The sequence below is a fragment of the Cokeromyces recurvatus genome, assembly GCF_025118155.1.
Source record: "Cokeromyces recurvatus strain NRRL 2243 chromosome Unknown BX663scaffold_4, whole genome shotgun sequence".
Lineage (NCBI taxonomy): Eukaryota > Fungi > Mucoromycota > Mucoromycetes > Mucorales > Mucoraceae > Cokeromyces > Cokeromyces recurvatus.
In genome coordinates this window covers 535,440-554,803 of record NW_026251390.1, presented here as the reverse complement: position 1 = coordinate 554,803, position 19,364 = coordinate 535,440, and the positions used below count along the sequence as shown (strand labels likewise).

Below are 19,364 nucleotides of genomic sequence, written 5' to 3'. Positions count from 1 at the left end.
TATAATAATCAGCTGATGAAATATTAAAGTAATAAGTTAATTTTTTTTAAAACATGTATAAATATGTATATGTATGTGTGTATGTACGTATATTTAGTATGCTTGAAACCAAAGCACATAAGGATGTATTCTGTTGGAATCCTTCAGGTACAAGTTTTTTAGTAAAGGATACTACTGAATTTACAAAAGTTATTCTTCCAAAGTATTTTAAACATTGTAATTTTGCAAGTTTTGTACGTCAATTAAACAAATATGATTTTCATAAAGTGAGAAGCAATAAAGCAAACGACACTATTCAAAAATTAAACGGAGATCAAGTAAGAGAGAAAGAGGGTGTACAAACTGAATTTAGTATACATTTATTTACACATAAAATAGGTTTGGGAATTTGAACACACATCCTTTAAACGGGACAGAAAAGATTTATTAAAAAATATTAAAAGAAAGGCAACAAAGAAGAAAATAAAAGCAGAAGATGACGACACTATAGATGATGATATGGTTAGACTAGAGTCAGCTTCATTTTCACCTAATATTATAACTGAGGATAATGATGATGATGTTGATTATGATGAACTATTAAGATTAACAAGAAATCTTCAATCAGAAATAGATGAATTAAAGCAATCTCATGTTAATTTAGAAACAACAATAACTCATATAAATAAAAAGGAAGAATTGATTCTAAATGAATTTTCATTCTTCCGAAACAATATGAAGGCAAAAGACGAACTTTTGAAAGAATGTATGAAATTAAATCAAGAAAAGGGTAAAATCAGAAGACTATTTTTTTTTTTTTATTATTATTATTATTCACTCCAAAATTAGTGAAAATTGAAAAAGTAGACATTCATCCTTCCTCCAATCATAATACTTCTTGGAATGAACAGCAGCGATCAACAACTATGGCTACACCTCTTGAAAGTCTTCTTACAGACATCTTTTTACCAACTCCAACTCCACCTCCTCCACCTCCTCATTTTCAACAGCAACAACAAAATGCATTAGATAATACAACAGTTTCTTCTTCTTCTATCTCTGCAGTAAAAAATTCACAATTACATAATGAAAATGCTATTAAAACATCAAATAATGTATCTTCTCTTTTAACTCTGAACCCGCCAACATCTCATTTAGCTCAGCATATACCTACTAGTATATCATCTCAGGTATCTAATATACCATATAATGACAAAGGTAAAAAGAGAATGTTAGTCAATTGGGCAACTCCACCTCGTATATTACTTGTAGATGATGATGCTGTTTATCGAGATATGTGTGGACGTATGTTAAATATGGTAGGCTGTTCAATCAATTTAGCAAAGAATGGTATAGAAGCATTACATAAATTGAGTCATGAAAAATTTGATTTGATTTTAATGGTAACTATTGATAAGCCTTTTTCTATTCATTTAAATAATTGTTTTTTTTTTAAAAAAAAAGGATATTGTTATGCCTGAAATGGATGGTATTGCAACTACAAGAAATATTAGACGTTATGATTCTTTAACTCCTATTGTATCCATGACTTCTAATTTCTCTCATGATGATATCTTACAATATATTGGAATTGGTATGAACGATATTCTACCAAAGCCATTCTCGAAGAATACTTTATATGACATATTAGAAAAGCATTGTGCTCATTTAAAAATTACAAACAATCAAGAAGAAAAAGCAGCAACAGCAGAAGAAGAAGAAGGAGAAGAAGAAAGAGAAGAAGAATCAACAATAAATAACAAGAACATGTTAATGCATCAACAACCTTCTCCACCTACTACAATACCTTCTTTATTGTTAGATAACCCTACTTCTACGTCATCTAAACCTTCTTCTAGTAATCATTATCCTTTCCATCACAATTACTCTACAATATCCACTACTTCTCAAACAATACCAGCTCAGAGTAATCATGATCCTTATTGGCAATCAACAATGTTAAATAATAAAAAGCTTACTTGGTCTTCTTTATCTCAACAACAACAACAACAGCCAAGTAAAAGACATAGATTAAATGACTTGTATGATACTACGCCTTCATTATACTAAAAAAAAAAAAAAAAAAAAAGGATATATACATGTATATAATTTTATATATATGAATATGTATACATATATGCTTATATAAATATCATTTCTCTCTCTCTCTCTCTCTCTCTTTCTCTCTTTAACATTTTCTATGTACAATAGAAGCACCAAATTCATCATATTCACTTCGAGATATCCATAATTGATGAAAAGTGCCTAAAGAAGCTAAAATAGAGCCACCTAACCAACTACTACTCTTACGTTCAGTTGCATTACCAGCTGCATGAATTTTGATTTTGCTCTATACAGAATAGAATAACATTAAATTGACTGTACAGTTATCTATATAAAAAGAACTTACTCCTGGTGCCTTTAGTGGTAATTCATAATTTAATCTTTCATTAAACCCATTAAATAATGTATTTCCACCCGTCACCACAACATTATTGAATAAAAGAGGACGAAGGTCAATGTCACAATTATTGATGCTGTTATAAACCATTTCATGTGCACCCAAATATTTCTTTTTTTCTGTTGTTTCCTTTTCTTTCCCTTCTTTTTCTTCTTCTTCTTCTTGAGTCTCTGTTGATTTATCATTCATGTTAGGGTCGAAAAGCAATTCAGGTACTTTATATCTTTCTAATCCAAACGAATAATTGAATCCATCAGGAAATCCAAATGATTTTTTTGGTCTTGACGATAAAAGTCTAAAAAAAATAAAAATAAAAATAAAAATCTCGTTAATTAAAGTAGATAACGCATGTATTCATATTTAATTACACTTCGTCATATTGTACTTCTGATACTTGACAGACTGTTTCTTTATATTCATTGATAACTCTCTATTTGATACATGCAAGTATGAGTATTATTTTACTTTTTTTTTCGATATGTATTATATATATTTCTCAATTACATTAATTTGATATTCATTAAAACTATCATTTAATCCTTCTAATTCACGTAATTCAAATTCTGGCTGCTCACCTGCTTCTAATGTTTGCTTTTTCATTTTAGCAATCTTATAACGAGGTGTAATTGTATAATTTAAATCGTTTTTAAGTTGTGTTTTAATCATCTCTGTTAAGGTGTTACCAGCAATGGGTTGATGCAAAACACCTTTTTTTAACACAAATCCATCATACACAGGGACTGTACTTGTCACTTCTCCACCTGAATCAAGTACAAGTGCTGTTGCTCTACCTACCGAAAAACTATATATATATAAAACAAAAACAAAAATCAAATGGTTTAAAAATCTGTGGCTGGTTTAAATCGATTGAGTTTACATACGCTGTTAAAACTGCATCGACAGCAAGATAAAAGGCAGGAAATTGAAACTTTTCAAAGGCAATTTCAATTGTTTTTTCACGATTTTCTTTTGTATTCCATGCTGGTTCAGTACATAATAATGGATGTTCTTCAGGTTTAATTCGTAACATGTTATTAAACGTAAAATCCCAGATTTGTTCAACAGCTTCCCAATCCTCAACTAATATAAATATATATATATATGTGTATATATCTTAATTAATAACAGCATCCTGAGTCATTCTAAATGTTAATAATACCTATGCCATCTTTTAAAGGATTTTTAATTTCCATTTGACTTCTAAATACATTGATTTTGTTATCACCGATGAAATATTTCCTTTCGTTTGTTGGTAATGAAGGTTTATCAGCATCAGTCATTACACTGTCTTCATCTGTAGGCTGAACTGTTGAATGCTCTTCTTGTTTAATATCAATATATCCAACACTAGTTGGAAACATAACGCGTGGCGTATCTTCACCAGCATAACCTGCGCGCGTCATACTTGAGCCCATGTCAAAAACTAAGGCATTAACTTCATCTACATGTCGTGTATATACATGTATTATTAAAATTTAAGGTTTCATTTAAATGTTCTAACAAAATTGTTACCTCCACCATAAGCAACCATTGTTAATTATTCAACTACAGTTTCAAAAAGAAGAAGAAGAAAGGAAAGAAAAAAAAAAATAAAAAAAAATAAGAATAAAAAAAAAAAAGGCAACACAAAATCTTTTTTTTTTTTTATATACACATATACAAATATTTATAAACAGTCAAAAAAAAAAAAAAAAAAAAAAAAAAATGAAGCATTAATCATAATTTTTATTTATTTACAAGGATTGTGACCCATTTATAAGAAGCTGTTGTATGTTATTAGAAGAGTAATATAATAGATCATCATTTAGTTAGATATCCACTTTACGTTCCTCATTGATACTGCGAGCAGTCCCTTTAGCCAATTCATTTTCCCATGCTATTTGTTTATTAATGGCACTAAGGTAAGCCTTTGTAGCAGCTGTAATGATGTCCACATCAGCAACACTAGAGGTAAAAGCGGCCTTTGAAAGACGATTATCCTGTTGGTGGTGGTGTAAGGAAGAATCAGCCTTGACTTGAATTTCAGCTTTACCTAAGGCATCGTTTCCTTCACCAACAGCACTGATATCAAATTTGGTAAGAAGGAAACGACGACCTATAATACGTTGAATAGCTTCAAAGATAGCATCAATAGGACCATTCACGCCCACAGCCGCATCACTTGACTCTTTATCTTCCTTTACATTATAAAGTTTGACAGAGGCCATAGAGGTCGTATTGGCACCTGCTACCACTTGTGTCGATACCAACGTATAATATGGATTGTTAGAGGAAGCACCTATTTGATTACTAAGAATAGCTAAAATATCTGCATCATTTATATTCTTCTTTTTATCACAAAGAGTCTTGAAATTCTCAAATCCCTTTTGAAAATCTGCTTCAGTCATATCTATAAACCCAAGTTCCTTACAACGTTCACGGAACGCATTACGACCAGAGTGCTTACCGAGGACAAGATTGATATTCGTTACCCCCACAGTCTCGGGGGTAATGATTTCATACGTCTGTCGATTCTTGAGAACACCATCTTGATGAATACCTGATTCATGAAGGAAGGCATTACGACCCACAATCGCTTTATTGGCTTGTACCATCATCCCTGAGAGTGTAGAGACCATCTGAGAGGTACGATAAATCAAAGTTGTATTGATCGTATGATGAACAGGGAAATAATTAGGATGAGTATGAATAGCCATCACGATTTCTTCCATCGATGTGTTACCCGCTCGTTCGCCAATACCATTGATGGTCACCTCCACTTGTCGTGCACCATGACTGATACCTGCTAAGGTATTAGCAGTAGCTAAACCAAGATCGTTATGACAATGTGTCGAAAAGATCACTCTTTCAGAACCAGGTGTATTTTCAATCAAATATTTTATTAGATTTCCATATTCTTCAGGCATATTGTAACCCACCGTATCTGGGATATTAAGGGTGGTAGCTCCAGCTTCTATTACATTACCAAGTACTTGACAAAGGAAATCAGGATCAGAACGTCCAGCATCTTCAGGTGAAAATTCAACATCGTCAACAAAGGTACGTGCCAAAGTGACAGCAGCTACTGCACGTTGAATACATTCTTCACGATTAATTTTAAGTTTGTATTTAAGATGAAGATCCGATGTTGCAAGGAAGACGTGAATACGCTTACGAGGAGCAGGTGCAATCGCCTCTGCACAGCGTTTAATATCATCAGGCGTTGAACGAGCAAGACCACAAATTGTCTATTGAATCCAATATATATAGTAGAAATAAATTATCTGTTCTATATGCTATACACAGCTTATATTTACCATAGGATGACCTATTTTTTCTCTTCCAATCATTAAAGGTCCAACTTCTCGAGCAATACGATTCACAGCTTCAAAATCACCCAAAGAGGCAATCGGAAAACCTGCTTCAAGGACATCAACACCAAGACGAGAAAGTTGTTTAGCAATCTCGATCTTCTCCTCTGCGTTCAAAGTTACACCTGGAGACTACAGGAAAAAAAAAAGAAGATCAATTATTTTAGCATATGAAAATTCAAATTAAACAATGCCTTACCTGTTCACCATCGCGAAGAGTAGTATCAAATATAACAAGTTTATCAGTAGAAGCAGTCATTTCAATTAATCAAGAAAGGGGAATATATTATGCTAAAGTAAACAATGAAAAAAAAAAAGAAAAAAAAACAAACTGGCTTTTTATTTATTTATTTATGTGTTATTACTTTTTGAAAGGTATAATAGGCTATGACCAATTTGGTACATTTGCCCAATCAAAGAAATTGATCTGCTTGAATGATATCTAAACTATCCAATCAAATCTCGAGAATCTATAAGTCATAGTAATATAACCATGTTAGTGGGTCCAATTCCTTACAAATAAAAATTAGTACTTTTATATCAACAGAATATTACTTAAATAAATATTTTTTTTCTCTCTCTCTTTCTCTTTACTAATTATTATTTTTATTAGATTACGTTATTTGTTATTTGTAATAATAAGCATTTCATAAAATCTATTTATTAGTGAAAAAATAATGCATAGGCTTTATGACTCATTAAAAATAAAAGTGGCGAATTATTCGCGCAATTTTGGGTTCTAAATTAATTTTCCAAAAAAAAAAAAAAAAAAAAAAAAAAAAAATACTAAGAAAGATACAAGATAATATCATTATTTATTATAGTTGGATAGTATATTAGTAGTACTTTTACTTAACATTTTTTTAAGAGAGAGAGAGAAAATGAAAGAGAAATAGAGTTAATTGTAAGACATTTTTATTAATGTTGTGTATGATGTAAGCTCGAGGTATTCAAGTTATATTTTTGATAACTTTTTCAAGTACATAGTATAATTAAAGATATTCCTTCTCTTTGAAGAAAATAAGTAAAAGGATGCTTATTAATATGTATAATTCTTTGATAAACGTTTTTAAGGCTTAATTACATCTTTTTTTTATTTTTTGAATAAAGATGTATAATAATAAATAGTTTTATAAAAGTACATATAAATATTATGTATATATTTATATACATATATATTTGTATATATACACTTCTAAGGGAAGGAAGAAAATATAAAAAAGAGGAAAGAGGGGGATGTAATAATTTACAATCTAGTATTTACAACTTGGCAGTTTGGGTGGTATTGTTTTCTAACAATGGCTTATTATTCTTAAGTCCTTTGATTACAAAAGGCTTAATACATTCTTCATAACCGTCTACGACTAATGTATGATTCAAGGGCTCTCTCTCTGCCATCTCAGTCATTGCTTCATACACTTTACCATCGTAACGTCCTAAAGCAGAATGTAAAAAGTAGTCTGGAAGAGCAAAGGCATCTACTAAAGATACAGCTTCAGGACGAATGGCTTCTAAAAGATCAATCACTTGTTGTTTCAATAATATAGATTGTTCAGGTTGAAGATAGCCTGAAACAAGGAATTCGGATAGTTCCTTTTCCATGGTATGAAGTGCAAACAAACTGGAAAGTAAACGAAGTACTCTTAACATTGGCTTGTTCTTTGAAAGGGATTCATCTGCCTGAAGGGTTACAATAAAGTTACGAACCAACATATATTGACAATGAGCACGAGAGATACGATTAATTTCAACAAGCATCGAGTTCCATGAACGACCATGGCGGTCAATTTGTTCCGCTACTTGAGCAATACCATAGGCAGCACGGAAACCAAAGGCAGATAGGATTAATTCGGGGTTCAAGAAATCAGCAGATGTAGTAGCGGGACACTTGGCTTGAGGATTCTCCAAGTAGTGACTCAAATAAGTGACAGTTTGGTTATATTCTGATTTTTCAGCTTTACCAGCAATCACATGACGGAATGTCTTTAATAAGTAACGAGCCGTTTGTTGTGTCAAGATATAGTTGTCACCTTCCCAAGTGACATTAGGAAGATAATCTTGATAGAATTGTCCAAGACCAGAAAACATACTATATCCATGACCACCACAGGCACGTCGACAATCCTCAATGGCTTCAATGGCCATCGTCGTTGTTAAACTTTTGAGACCTGAAGAACTAGCATGAAGATCAGCCAAGAGTGAAAAGTTACCCTGCTGCATCGCTTCATGATTCAAGTTGTAAAGACGTATCATCTCACAACCAGTAAAGAAACAAGCATAAGCCGCAGCAATCGCAGGTAATAATCGATATTGTTGCATAGTATAATCAAGAACAGGAGTCTCAATCACTTTATTGTCCCATTTCTTTGGGTTAGTTGCATCTACAAATTGTTGACGAACAGCAGAATAACGAATAGCAATTGTGGTTGCCTTGGCAAGAGCATAGCGCACACCCATCACAATGTGAGCACGAACAAAGACCATGGTACCATAGGATAATTTAGCATTAGGAGGTTTTATGTATTCACCGGAACCAGGCTTTACTTGAGAATATTTGGCCAAAAAGGCAACATGAGGTATACGATAGTGATCAAACATAATGAAACCATTATCAACAGTATTAAATCCAAATTTAGGACCAATATCACCCACCGTTATGCCAGGAAGTGGATGATGATCTTCAAGACTACGAATTTGAACACAGAAAGGATGAGGACCCATATCTTTACCATTTGTAACAAGACGAGCCATAACAATTGCATGATTTGCAGCTTTACCAAGACCACCAATCCACCATTTAGCAGAGGTTAAAGTAGGTGAATGAAGTTCGAATTCATTTGTCTCAGGAATATAAGTAGCTGTTGTCTCAAGACCTTGAACATTAGAGCCATGACCAAGCTATTGTATATATATAGAAAGGGACAAAGGTTAGTTGCTGTCTTTTTCTTTTTTTCCTATTTATACACACAACTTACTTCGGTTTGAGCATAACAACCGATAAATTCATGTCTTAATGCAGGCTCGAGGAAAAGTTTCTTTTGTTCATCTGTAGTTTGATTTTTTAAAGTAGGAACAAACATATTGTAATGAAGAGTAAACTATACATTTTTATGAATTAATATATATATATTTTTATATTTAGAAGAAAAAGGTGAAATTGGTTCAATTCACTTACTGGCGAGGATTGATCATATAAAAAGTTTGCAATTTGAGTGTCAACTTCATCCCAATTTTGCTCCCTAGCAGCAAAATTTAAACACAAATTAATTTTATTGCAAGTGACAAAAAAAAAAAAAAAAAAAAAAAAAAAAAAAAAAAAAAAAAAAAAAAAAACTTGAAGCACTTACTTTACAACTTCAATAAGACGTTTATCTTTTCTTAATGAAGTAGCAATTTTCTCTTCACGGCTAAGATAATAACGATTTGTTTTATCAAAAGCAGGATCTGACTCCATAACTTTAAGAACCTTATTCATTTTTTGTAGCCATTCTTCTGTATACATAAACTTGGAAAGCTCATTAACGTCAAATGAACCTTTGGTTCGCTCATGTGCTAAAAGAAGTTCTCCTGAAGGTCCCTTAGGTGCAAGCTTAGGAAATTTGGTGGATATGTTATTATCAAAAGACATTTTAAACAATAATAATAAAATAAAATAAAATAAAATAATAATAATAAAAAGGTGGGGTAAATATTAAGCTTATTAAATATAAATATATGTCATTCATTTTAAATGTCAGGTAATTGAAGTGACTAAGTAGAATTAATGATTTCATGTTCCGTATTACTTTTCTTCTTTTCACATGCAATTTTAAAAAACGAAATGATTTTTAATTTGTCAGTTTTAGCTAAATTAAAATGTTGATGCTTTCTTCTAATAACTAGAATTAATGCTTTGATTTCCTAATTTGCCGGTTTTAGGTTTATAACAATGATAACAGGATTCTATATAATGTTCTCGATGCTATTTATACGGGTAATAAACACAGCATATGAATAGAGAGTCTAATAATATATTGTAAATGCAGGCAAATAAAAAAACATTAAACAAAATACAGTATATAGCTGCTGAATCTGTATCACACGACATTACATTTGGAAGAGGAATGCCTCCTTTTTTTTTCTTTTGTTGTAATTCACATGAATAATGATTTTTCGTATCTAGTATAAAATAATAGAGTATCATAATCTGTTCCTATGACAATAAATTAGGCATATGCATGACATACATACGCTTTTTTCAGAAATAAATGACATAATACTTTTAAAATTTTTCTTATTTTATTTTTTTTTCTGCTTGATGAAAGCTGTCATTATTCACAAAAAAAAAATCTTCCAAGGTTATCTTGTGCCCATTAAATAAAGTAATTCTTATTTAGTACTTCTTCATTTTAATAAAAGCAGTATTGCCTTACTTTTCAATGTCAGCAATCGTCCTACGAGAGTCAATTTCTGAAGTCAGTAAATACTGGTCTTATCCAAAAAGTTGGCGCCCATAAACACTAATTTTTTTTAAAGAGAAAAGTTGAGATTTATTAAATAAAAATCCAAATGAGCACAAGTATTTTATATACTAAAATTGCCTGGACCAGTTCAAAACTGTATTTAGAGAAAAAAAATCTTCATAGACTGAAGGAAAAAGGAAAGAAAAAGAGGAAGAGAGGGGAGTCTATGAATGCTGGCGAAGCCAGAGAAGAAAAGGGAAGTCTAAAGACAGATTGGGCAGGACTAAAGCATCGTAGAGAGCACCATGCTATATCAGGTCAACTTTATAGAGGATTCTTTGGATGGCAAATAAACTAAATTTGCATCTTTGGAAAAATCATTTGCATCCCTGGACAATTAATTTGCCAGGTTGGACAAACCCAATAGTTATTTTTTTTTATTAATAAAGTTTGCATTGTTTGAAAAGCAAAAAGAAGTTTATTACGGGTTTTAATTTAATTACATATCCATATTTTGTAAAGAACATCAAGATAAAGCAACCAAATTTTTTATTTTCATAACATATTTCAAACTGCTAAAAAAATGTGGTTGCATAAATATTAATCTAGATAGTAGTACTAAAGTATCTCTTCTAATGCCAAGCAGCGAGGGAAAAAACTAATGGAATGTTTCATCCACCCTTCGCAATCGGCAATAATAATATCCTTGGCAGCTTCTATAATTCTAGGTGTTAGTTGGTCAGAAGAAGTAACCTCATTATGGAGGAAAAGCATCTCCACTTTGGACCACATCTCTTCGATAGGATTGAGAAAGGGAGAGTAAGTAGGCAAATACATACATTTGTATCTGTTTTAAATGCAAAAGACAAGGAAAGAGAAAACATAAAAGACAAGTCTGTGAAAACTCTGTATAGTTTATCAAAAGAAAAAAATAATATGGAAAAATGACAAGGACTATTTACATGTTTTTTTGCAAGATAAGTGATATTAATAAAGCATTATATGTAAATGTTGTCAGTATAAATGTTGTCTCCGAACAATTTTGCTTGTAATAGGATATATTTTTAGCTTTAGTCGCCCTGAGTTGTCACTGTTATTAAAAATATACTCAATTGTTATTTCTGGGGAAAGCAACGCGTTAATATTAATTTACAGTGAATATTCCAGCTATAACAATACCAATTATTTATATGCCGCAATTATTATCATCCTCTAAGACGTTATTACATAACAATATTCAACATTATAGATGTATATATAATATGTATGACTTATAAAATAACTATGTGACTGCATATAACAGTCATAATCCTATTGAATTCTTATTATTACGTAATACAATGTATATAATTATTTTTTAAAACTGAATGTAGAATGAATGATATGCTCTGAAGTACAGTACACTAGTTTTATTTGAATAACCTTTTTATTATGGTTTATTTCTATTAACTTAGTTGTAAAGACAACTACAATCATAACAGATTTCACTCAGAGTACACGTATTAGTTATACAAATAAATATATACAACAGACATGAGTATGTCTATAATGATTCTTAACACTACGTTAATTAAAATGTTATTCTCTTCCATAATTACGTCATCAGATATAATTTATTTTATTATTTCTCATCATCCTTATTCACAAAAGATATAAATACTCTTACATTATTAACCTTTCTTTTGTATAATTGAATATGATTGAACTGAATTAAATTGATTTTTATCTTTATCGTAATAAAACTTATTAACAAGTCTCAACGTACTTCTTCTATCTATTTTATTTCATTACTCTTTTTATTATTTTATTTTTATTTATTTTTTATTATATTCTTACCTGTAAACTACAACACTTTCTTCATATTTTTTTTCCGTTTATTACAGCCATGTCTTCCAAACATCCCAATGTATCTTGTGATTCATGCAATGAAATCTTTAAACATGCTATACAGTTAAAAGGCCACCATAAAAACTATCAACAAAGTCCAATTGTTATCAACTATACCAATTATGAAGGTTTGTTTGCATGTTCATCGCGTTGATTATACTCACATATTTATTTAGGGGAATCAAAGACATTGACATTGGATCGAGACAAAGATGTTAATTTCATTTGTCTAATATGTTCTCTTGAATCAAAAACGAGCTCTGGGTTTCATTCTCACTTCTCACATCAAAAAGGTAACTGTGCCCCATACTTGACAACTTTACAAATCTACATTGATGGAGGTTAGTACATTCATACTCGACAGTCACCTTATTAAAAGCAAAGCTATCCTCTTATTTTATTTTATATATATATATATATATTTTTTTTTTTTTTGAATAATAGCTATGTGTCAAATGAAACCGTCTTTTCATCGAAAGTACAGATGTATAATATGCAATGTGGACATCAAGGAACCAAAAGAGCATTTTAAAAGTCAGCACATCAATTACAATGTCTATATCAAAGAAGTTGGAGAAAAACGAAAGATTGGTACTCCAACATATAATGATTTATTCTATGATCGAGATAAGGATTTTAAACGAATCAGGGCGGAACCACTTATGAAAGCCTTTGGTTTAGATTTGATCAATATTGACTTAAAACATAACCAAAATTCATTCAAAACCACTGCATTGATTAATGAAAAGACATTTAGGTCACTAAAACGATCATCGTTATCTACTGAAAGCAGCTTAGATGCAAGCATGACATTCCCAAATAATGAATTACAGTATCCAGAAACGTTTACAGTATGTGGCCTTCAGAAAAATATCAAAATAGCAATTTCTCATGTGCCAATGATATTCTAGGGCCATACGTAGAGTTAAACAATGACATTGAAGAAAAAATTGAAGATTTGGATTTGAATCATATTGTTAACATCTTCACAGGATCAATCATAGCTTTCGATAATTTTTCATTATTAGTATTAACAGCAGAAATATATACAAGAAATGGCTTTATGGACGCTCATTCAGAGAGGAGTGGTAACTCATTTCCAGAAACCATTGGTGGTAGTTCGAACAAATACCAGAATTGGAAGATATGCATTATTAAAGAAAGTGAAGGAGGAAGTCCAATCTCCAAATTGAACATTGGGACAAAAAAATTCAATATATTGATTACTGGTAGTCTGATTATATATCCCACCTGTGATAGCGCAGTTATATTTGGGCCTCAATGTCATCCTCTATTGAAAAATCAGAACTTGAATACATCTTGTTTATTTTTTCAAAAAAACAAGATTGAGAAGTTTGAAAAGAATACTAGTCAAGTAAACAAATCTAGTTTATGCCGACAGTTGAATTCCGCATTCACTCATAAGTCTACTTACCTTTGCTATCGCTCCAACTTATTTGAGAATAACTTACGGCAGCCAGCTACTTTATTTACTTTATACATGCTTCCAAAAATGGATATGGGAGTTCATCAGCTAATTCATGCCGAGAAATTTCATTGTTTTTTTCATTTGTTTTCGAGCGCTGTAGCGGATTGAAAAAGATTAAAGATATTAATGAATACTTTGATATACATTTAACAGATAAGAAATTGAATGAAATCATTAAAAGCATAAAAGGGTTGGTTAAAGACAATGAAAATATGGATATTCTTCAAGCATTGTCAGAACAAAAAGGAGTGAGTTCTTTGGCACAGTCAATCTCAGCACCACTTTTCGTAGCCAATAAGAAATTAGCCGATACAACCTTCAACTATGTACAAACATTGTTTAATTACCAGTTTCATTTATGTATATCCCCTTTATATTGCTATTACACCAGCCACATAATTCTACCTAAGGCGGGCATGATATGCAATTTAAAACACCTGTAATTATTGTTATGATTGTAGTCGTCTTTACAACTAAGTTAATAGAAATAAACCATCGTCTATTTAAATAATAAAGAAACTATTCAAATAAAACTAGTGTATTGTACTTCAGAGCATATCATTCATTGCTAGAATATTCGAGCATTTAAAAATAATTATATAGAGTATATTACGTAATAATAAGGATTCAATAGGATTATGACTGTTAGATTCAATTACATAATCACTTACAGAAATCATATATATTATATATACATCTATAATGTTGAATATTGCTATGTAATAACATCTTATAGGATGGTAATAATAATAGCGGCATATAAACACTTGGTATTGTTATAGCTGGAATATTCACTGTGAATTAATATTAACGCAAGCAAAATTGTTCGGAGACAACATTTATACTGACAACATTTACACTGACAACATTTACATATAATGCTTTATTAATATCACTTATCTTGCAGAAAAAAACATGTAAATAGCCCTTGTCATTTTTCCATATTATTTTTTTCTTTTAATAAACTATACAGAGTTTTCACAAACATGCCTTTTATGGTTTCTCGTTCCTTATCTTTTGCACTTAAAACAGATACAAAGATAATAATAATTTTTTTTTTTTGTTTATTTAAAGAATCTGTTATAGTGGCATCTTAAACTTTCACTAGTAACAAAATGCTTGGTTATTTTTACATCATTAAGATGTCCTTGCTCAAAGCACTTTTTCAGTTGATTCTTCCTGATTCAATATTTCTGAACCGTTGGACAAATTGGTGTAGCTCTGTTTTATTCCTCTCGTCATTGAGATCAATAGAGTTTGTGAGTTTCCTGTTTTTGTTTAAATACACCAAGGGAGGAGCTTCTTCAATGGATATTGTTTCTATAGCTTCGCAGTATTTTCTTTTTTGTCATTGTAAGAATCCTAAAGCATCGTCCACATAGCTTAATACCTTTTCAATTGAAACTTTATCTCCAATTTCAAGACATCCTTTTATCTTGTGGGGTTGAACCTGACTACTGCTACATATGCTGCTTATTGCCTCCAACTTTTCATCTTTTTCTCCACTTAATTGCTTAAGATTGGCGTGCGCAATCGAATACAATAATCTTACCCATTTGCCGTTTTTTCCACAATCCAAAGTACTCATTGACAATGATTGTGAACAAATGAAGAGACCTAATACCTGTAAAGGGTGTTATCCTTCATCGGCATTGGGTTCGCTTATTTTTATTGTTGACGTTGTCAATACTAGACATCGTTTTACCCAATCTACGCATGGCATGTGCCTGGCGAAGAGGAAGACACTATTTGGTGCCGTCATGCTCATAAATTGCGTCATTGCACTTGCTACTCCAATTATTACAAAAATAGAGAGTTTCTTGTACCGTTCGTATATGAATGTACTGTAATGAACGACGCGTACCAAGAATTTTTCATCCACTTGATTTTGCACTTCAATAAATACGAGCGGATATGTACTTAAAGGACCGTGAAGAGCATAAAGAACATCGTATTTGTTTTTGTTTATAAACTCTGTTGGTGTTGCAACATAATGGTTTTCTGCCGCTCCTGGTACGACCACTTTCATTGATTGTCGGTCAATATCATTTTACTGATCAGATCAGTTCCTGGTCTGTAGTCGTACAGTATAACGCGATCAGTGTTATCTAAAAAAAAAAAAAAAAAAAAAAAAAAAAAAAAAAAAAAAAAAAAAAGACTGACTTTTAATTCAATTCACACTGGGCTGAGCCTCATTATACGATTAAATAAGGTTTTAATTACAATTATTTTGGCGAGTGAGCCTGTAGCACTCAAGTATGTCGCATGATCCTAGCCAGTTATGAAGATATAATATGATGAAAAACCCTCCCCTGAGACAAGAGGAGGAAAAAGAGAAAGAAAAATGGCAAGAAAGAGAAACAATAGGAGTATTCAAGAAAGCAGAGAAGCCTCGTTATAATGGATAATTGCAGAATTCATCACTCTGTATTTGTTGTTGACTCTATCGATAAGAGAGGGTATAAACCTTTGTTCATATACCCCTTACTCTCCTTTTTTTTTGAATCCTATTGATGAGTGCTGATCGAAAACAAAGAGCAATATCGAAAGGAACCCACCTGATAAAGCATCACACCTTCCTGCAGCTTGTCAAGGTTGGACTAAGCATGCTGAGACGCTCTGGGATAGGTGCATTAACAAAGAATTAGGCTTAAAGTAAATGTTATCCCCACATATTATTTTTACTTTATGTAGTCTGTCCAAAATAAAAAAAAATCATTTTGTCCTAAAAGTTTATTTCATTTGTCCCAAAAAAAAAAAGTGATCTGTCCCAATTTTTATTTTCAAATTGTCCCAAGAAAAAAAAGTAAAGTGTCTCAAATTTATTTATAAGTTGTACCATACTAACTATTATTTCATTATTTTGTTGTCTATAAAGTCCTTGACCTTGACACTAGCATTTTTTTTTTTTTTTTGAAGACAGAGGAGAAGTTAATAATATTTACAACAGTTATTCATCGAAGGACACTACAAAGAAATTTAATAATGAAGTTATTGCTATTATTACTATCACTCCAGCTTTTTTACTCGAGTAAAGGACTTGTTTTAAACTGAATAAATCTTCCCTAGTATGTGTATATGTTGTATTTACATTTATATACCTACCATTTGTAGAATATATATATATATATTTATTTTATCGCCCATCAAGATGGCTATTTTACGCAATATATAATCCTATTTTCACCTTTATTTATCTTAATAGATTAATTCAGCAAGTATGTCAATTAGTGAATAATATACACCTGATTATTGTTGCATAAAAAAGTAAAATCATTGCATAATAACTAAACTTAAAACAAAAAAGTCTACGTAATGCTTATTTTATCTCTTTTTATTTTTTATTTTTTTTATTATTTGTAAACAACAACGAAAGAGAAAAAAAAATGCCAACTAAACCTGTCACTGCTAATAAAATAAAGAAAAAGAAAAATAACAACATTAATCATTTGCCACATACAAATTCAAAACTTCCTCATGTAGGAGGTAATTAGAGAAAGTAACTTTTTATTATTATTAAAAAGAATGTTAATAGCTTTTATATTAGTTAAAACTAAACGACGAGAAATAATAAAGACAGTATGTAATATTTATAATTTTTTTTTTATGTCTATTTTTTATATTTATGTTATCATCTGTAGGGACTACTACCACCTGTACCTGCTAATCATTCCATTGGTTTTAGAGATAAAAAACGGGTAAAACAAATAAAAGGAAGATAATAATAGAACTATTACTTATACACAACTACTATTAGAAGAAGAACAGAAAAAAATCTCGATTAATTCAAAGATTACTTTCATTATCCTTCATCGTTTATTTGGGATATTATTTCTTTTATGGTTGTGAACCCCTTCCATCCGATGATAATAACAAAAATCTTCTAAAGCCAGTTATTTGTAAAGGTATCGATCCTATTAAAGCTGATATCTACCAGTCCAAATTTTATAAAGAAAATATGAATCCTACTATTATACAAGCGTCAAATTGGTTTCAACAGCAATATCATAATCAAGTCGCTCTCCAAAAAGTAGTGAAAAAAATAGATTACTATTACATTCAACATGCTAAATCTCTAGTGCATCAAATGGTAACTAAAGTTCATTATTATGCTGATCAAGTGATGAAAATAATTGTACCTGTAATCCAGCCTTATACTGAACAACTTAAATTATCTACTCAACATATCGAGGATTACATACAACAAGCTATTGAGAAGCAGCATTTAATGTCTAAGGTTCAAGAAACACTTGTTTATCTTTTAGAGGAACAAGTTCCTCCACCTGTTAAGAAGGCTCTAAAACAAAACTATTATATTGTATTAGAATGGATTGATAAAGCGGAAAATACAGATATAAGGACCTTTCTTGCCTATTTGGAACATACTATTACTAATTTCTATCAGCAGCAATTAATACCTCATTATATTAACCCCTTCAGAAAAGAAATGAAAAGACACTATGATGAGCTACATTTAAGAGAATTTATGGATAAACATATCATACCTGCCTTTCAAAAAATATATGACTGTGCTGCTCCTTATTATGATGTTCTTTATGAACAAATAAGGCTGTATTTACCACCATTATCTATTCAACAAAAATCATTACAAAAGTCATCTTCTTCTCCTTTAAAAAGCTTGCAAACTTCAACAATATCAACACTACCTCAACTCAAGCCGTCCATAATAGAAACTTTAGTAACTCCTTCGACGATTCCTGTAGCCTTATCTAAACAAGTATCATCAACGAATCCCGCTTATTCTTCACCCACTCTTTCCTCTACAATAATAGATTCAAACATTGAAAGTGAAAAAGGGACTACTTTTGCATCATCGTCTCAACATCATCCAGAGGCTACTATCAATAAATACAATGCTAAACATCATAGGACGGATGATTCAGATATAATAACTCGAAGCTCTAATAATAATAAGAAGACTACTTTATCTTCAATTAACTCAAGTGACACTCCTAAAGCAGATTATCAATACATTCATCTCTCTCCTCCTGATCCAAATGAAAAAGAGGTCATCTACTGTCCTACTTGTAATCCAGTTGAAGAGCAAATAATGATTGCCGTCCCTGAGTCAGAGAAAGAAATGAGACCTTTAGTGGTGAATGATGATGATGAAAAAGAGGTATTCAAGTTAAATAAAGGTGATGGTCAGCTTACAAACGTTGTTAACGTGGATAAAGAAGTCCAACAACTTGTTGATAAAAAGGAAGTGTTTGAGGTTCATCGTGAACAGAAAGTGATAGTTCCTCCTCAATCACCGATTAAGCAAAAGGTAGAAAAGGAAGAAGACACTTTACCATTCATGACTAAAATTAAAAATCAAGTTAACAATGAAGAAGAATTAAAGACATTGACAGCAAATAATGTAGTAGCTGAAGAATCTATAAGGGACTCCCCAGATGATAAGCAAGAAAATAAAGAACCTATCATGATTGAAGCTGTCGTTGGAAAGAATAATCTCAAAATCCGTCTTCCTGTTGAAGAAGAAGGCAGCAATTTTGATGAAGAAACCATTCTCGATCATAAGATATCAGATACTGAAGAAGGAAAAGAAGAAGAAGAAGGAGGAGAAGAAGAAGAAAATAAAGCGCCTATCATACCTGATGATGAAAGCCAATTCATTATTATAAAAGAGGATAACGAAGATGTTAAACCAACTATTAACAAAGATGGATTAAATTATGATCAAGTAGAAAAGATATTGACCTAATATTTCTTCTTTTTTCCTTCTTTTATTA

General features: G+C 31.2%; 7 protein-coding genes across 7 annotated transcripts; 3 read left to right on the top strand and 4 right to left on the bottom strand.

Moving 5' to 3' along the window:
* Positions 1–53: 53 nt before the first annotated feature.
* On the top strand, positions 54–2,049 carry BX663DRAFT_428245 (uncharacterized protein; the record flags this gene model as incomplete). Its single annotated transcript, XM_051522672.1, has 4 exons — positions 54–317; positions 379–769; positions 829–1,382; positions 1,444–2,049. 4 exons carry the CDS (start codon positions 54–56, stop codon positions 2,047–2,049), a joined length of 1,815 nt encoding a protein of 604 aa, XP_051386015.1.
* A 93-nt stretch (positions 2,050–2,142) lies between these two features.
* BX663DRAFT_498547 (actin family) lies at positions 2,143–4,057 on the bottom strand. Its single transcript, XM_051526060.1, has 7 exons — positions 3,953–4,057; positions 3,600–3,881; positions 3,322–3,520; positions 2,945–3,242; positions 2,809–2,870; positions 2,390–2,735; positions 2,143–2,329 (listed from the first exon to the last, which is right to left on the bottom strand). The coding sequence occupies exons 1-7, from the start codon at positions 3,969–3,971 to the stop codon at positions 2,168–2,170; spliced, it is 1,368 nt and encodes a 455-aa protein (XP_051386014.1). The 5' UTR covers positions 3,972–4,057; the 3' UTR covers positions 2,143–2,167.
* Positions 4,058–4,248: 191 nt separating this feature from the next.
* Positions 4,249–6,101, bottom strand: BX663DRAFT_558600 (2-isopropylmalate synthase; the record flags this gene model as incomplete). Its single annotated transcript, XM_051531815.1, has 3 exons — positions 5,990–6,101; positions 5,737–5,922; positions 4,249–5,667 (listed from the first exon to the last, which is right to left on the bottom strand). The coding sequence occupies exons 1-3, from the start codon at positions 6,047–6,049 to the stop codon at positions 4,249–4,251; spliced, it is 1,665 nt and encodes a 554-aa protein (XP_051386013.1). The 5' UTR covers positions 6,050–6,101.
* An 854-nt stretch (positions 6,102–6,955) lies between these two features.
* On the bottom strand, positions 6,956–9,439 carry BX663DRAFT_498542 (acyl-CoA dehydrogenase/oxidase C-terminal). The gene is made up of 4 exons (XM_051526059.1): positions 9,138–9,439; positions 8,966–9,029; positions 8,766–8,888; positions 6,956–8,688 (listed from the first exon to the last, which is right to left on the bottom strand). The coding sequence occupies exons 1-4, from the start codon at positions 9,416–9,418 to the stop codon at positions 7,051–7,053; spliced, it is 2,106 nt and encodes a 701-aa protein (XP_051386012.1). The 5' UTR covers positions 9,419–9,439; the 3' UTR covers positions 6,956–7,050.
* A 2,472-nt stretch (positions 9,440–11,911) lies between these two features.
* On the top strand, positions 11,912–13,121 carry BX663DRAFT_248752 (uncharacterized protein). The gene is made up of 3 exons (XM_051521865.1): positions 11,912–12,247; positions 12,296–12,460; positions 12,564–13,121. The coding sequence occupies exons 1-3, from the start codon at positions 12,118–12,120 to the stop codon at positions 13,028–13,030; spliced, it is 762 nt and encodes a 253-aa protein (XP_051386011.1). The 5' UTR covers positions 11,912–12,117; the 3' UTR covers positions 13,031–13,121.
* Positions 13,122–14,610: 1,489 nt separating this feature from the next.
* BX663DRAFT_581158 (uncharacterized protein) lies at positions 14,611–15,637 on the bottom strand (the record flags this gene model as incomplete). The annotated part of the gene is made up of 2 exons (XM_051532195.1): positions 14,611–15,232; positions 15,314–15,637. 2 exons carry the CDS (start codon positions 15,635–15,637, stop codon positions 14,957–14,959), a joined length of 600 nt encoding a protein of 199 aa, XP_051386010.1. The 3' UTR covers positions 14,611–14,956.
* Positions 15,638–16,994: 1,357 nt separating this feature from the next.
* BX663DRAFT_483680 (uncharacterized protein) lies at positions 16,995–19,336 on the top strand (the record flags this gene model as incomplete). The annotated part of the gene is made up of 4 exons (XM_051524507.1): positions 16,995–17,094; positions 17,144–17,187; positions 17,250–17,306; positions 17,366–19,336. The coding sequence occupies 4 exons, from the start codon at positions 16,995–16,997 to the stop codon at positions 19,334–19,336; spliced, it is 2,172 nt and encodes a 723-aa protein (XP_051386009.1).
* Positions 19,337–19,364: the final 28 nt, after the last annotated feature.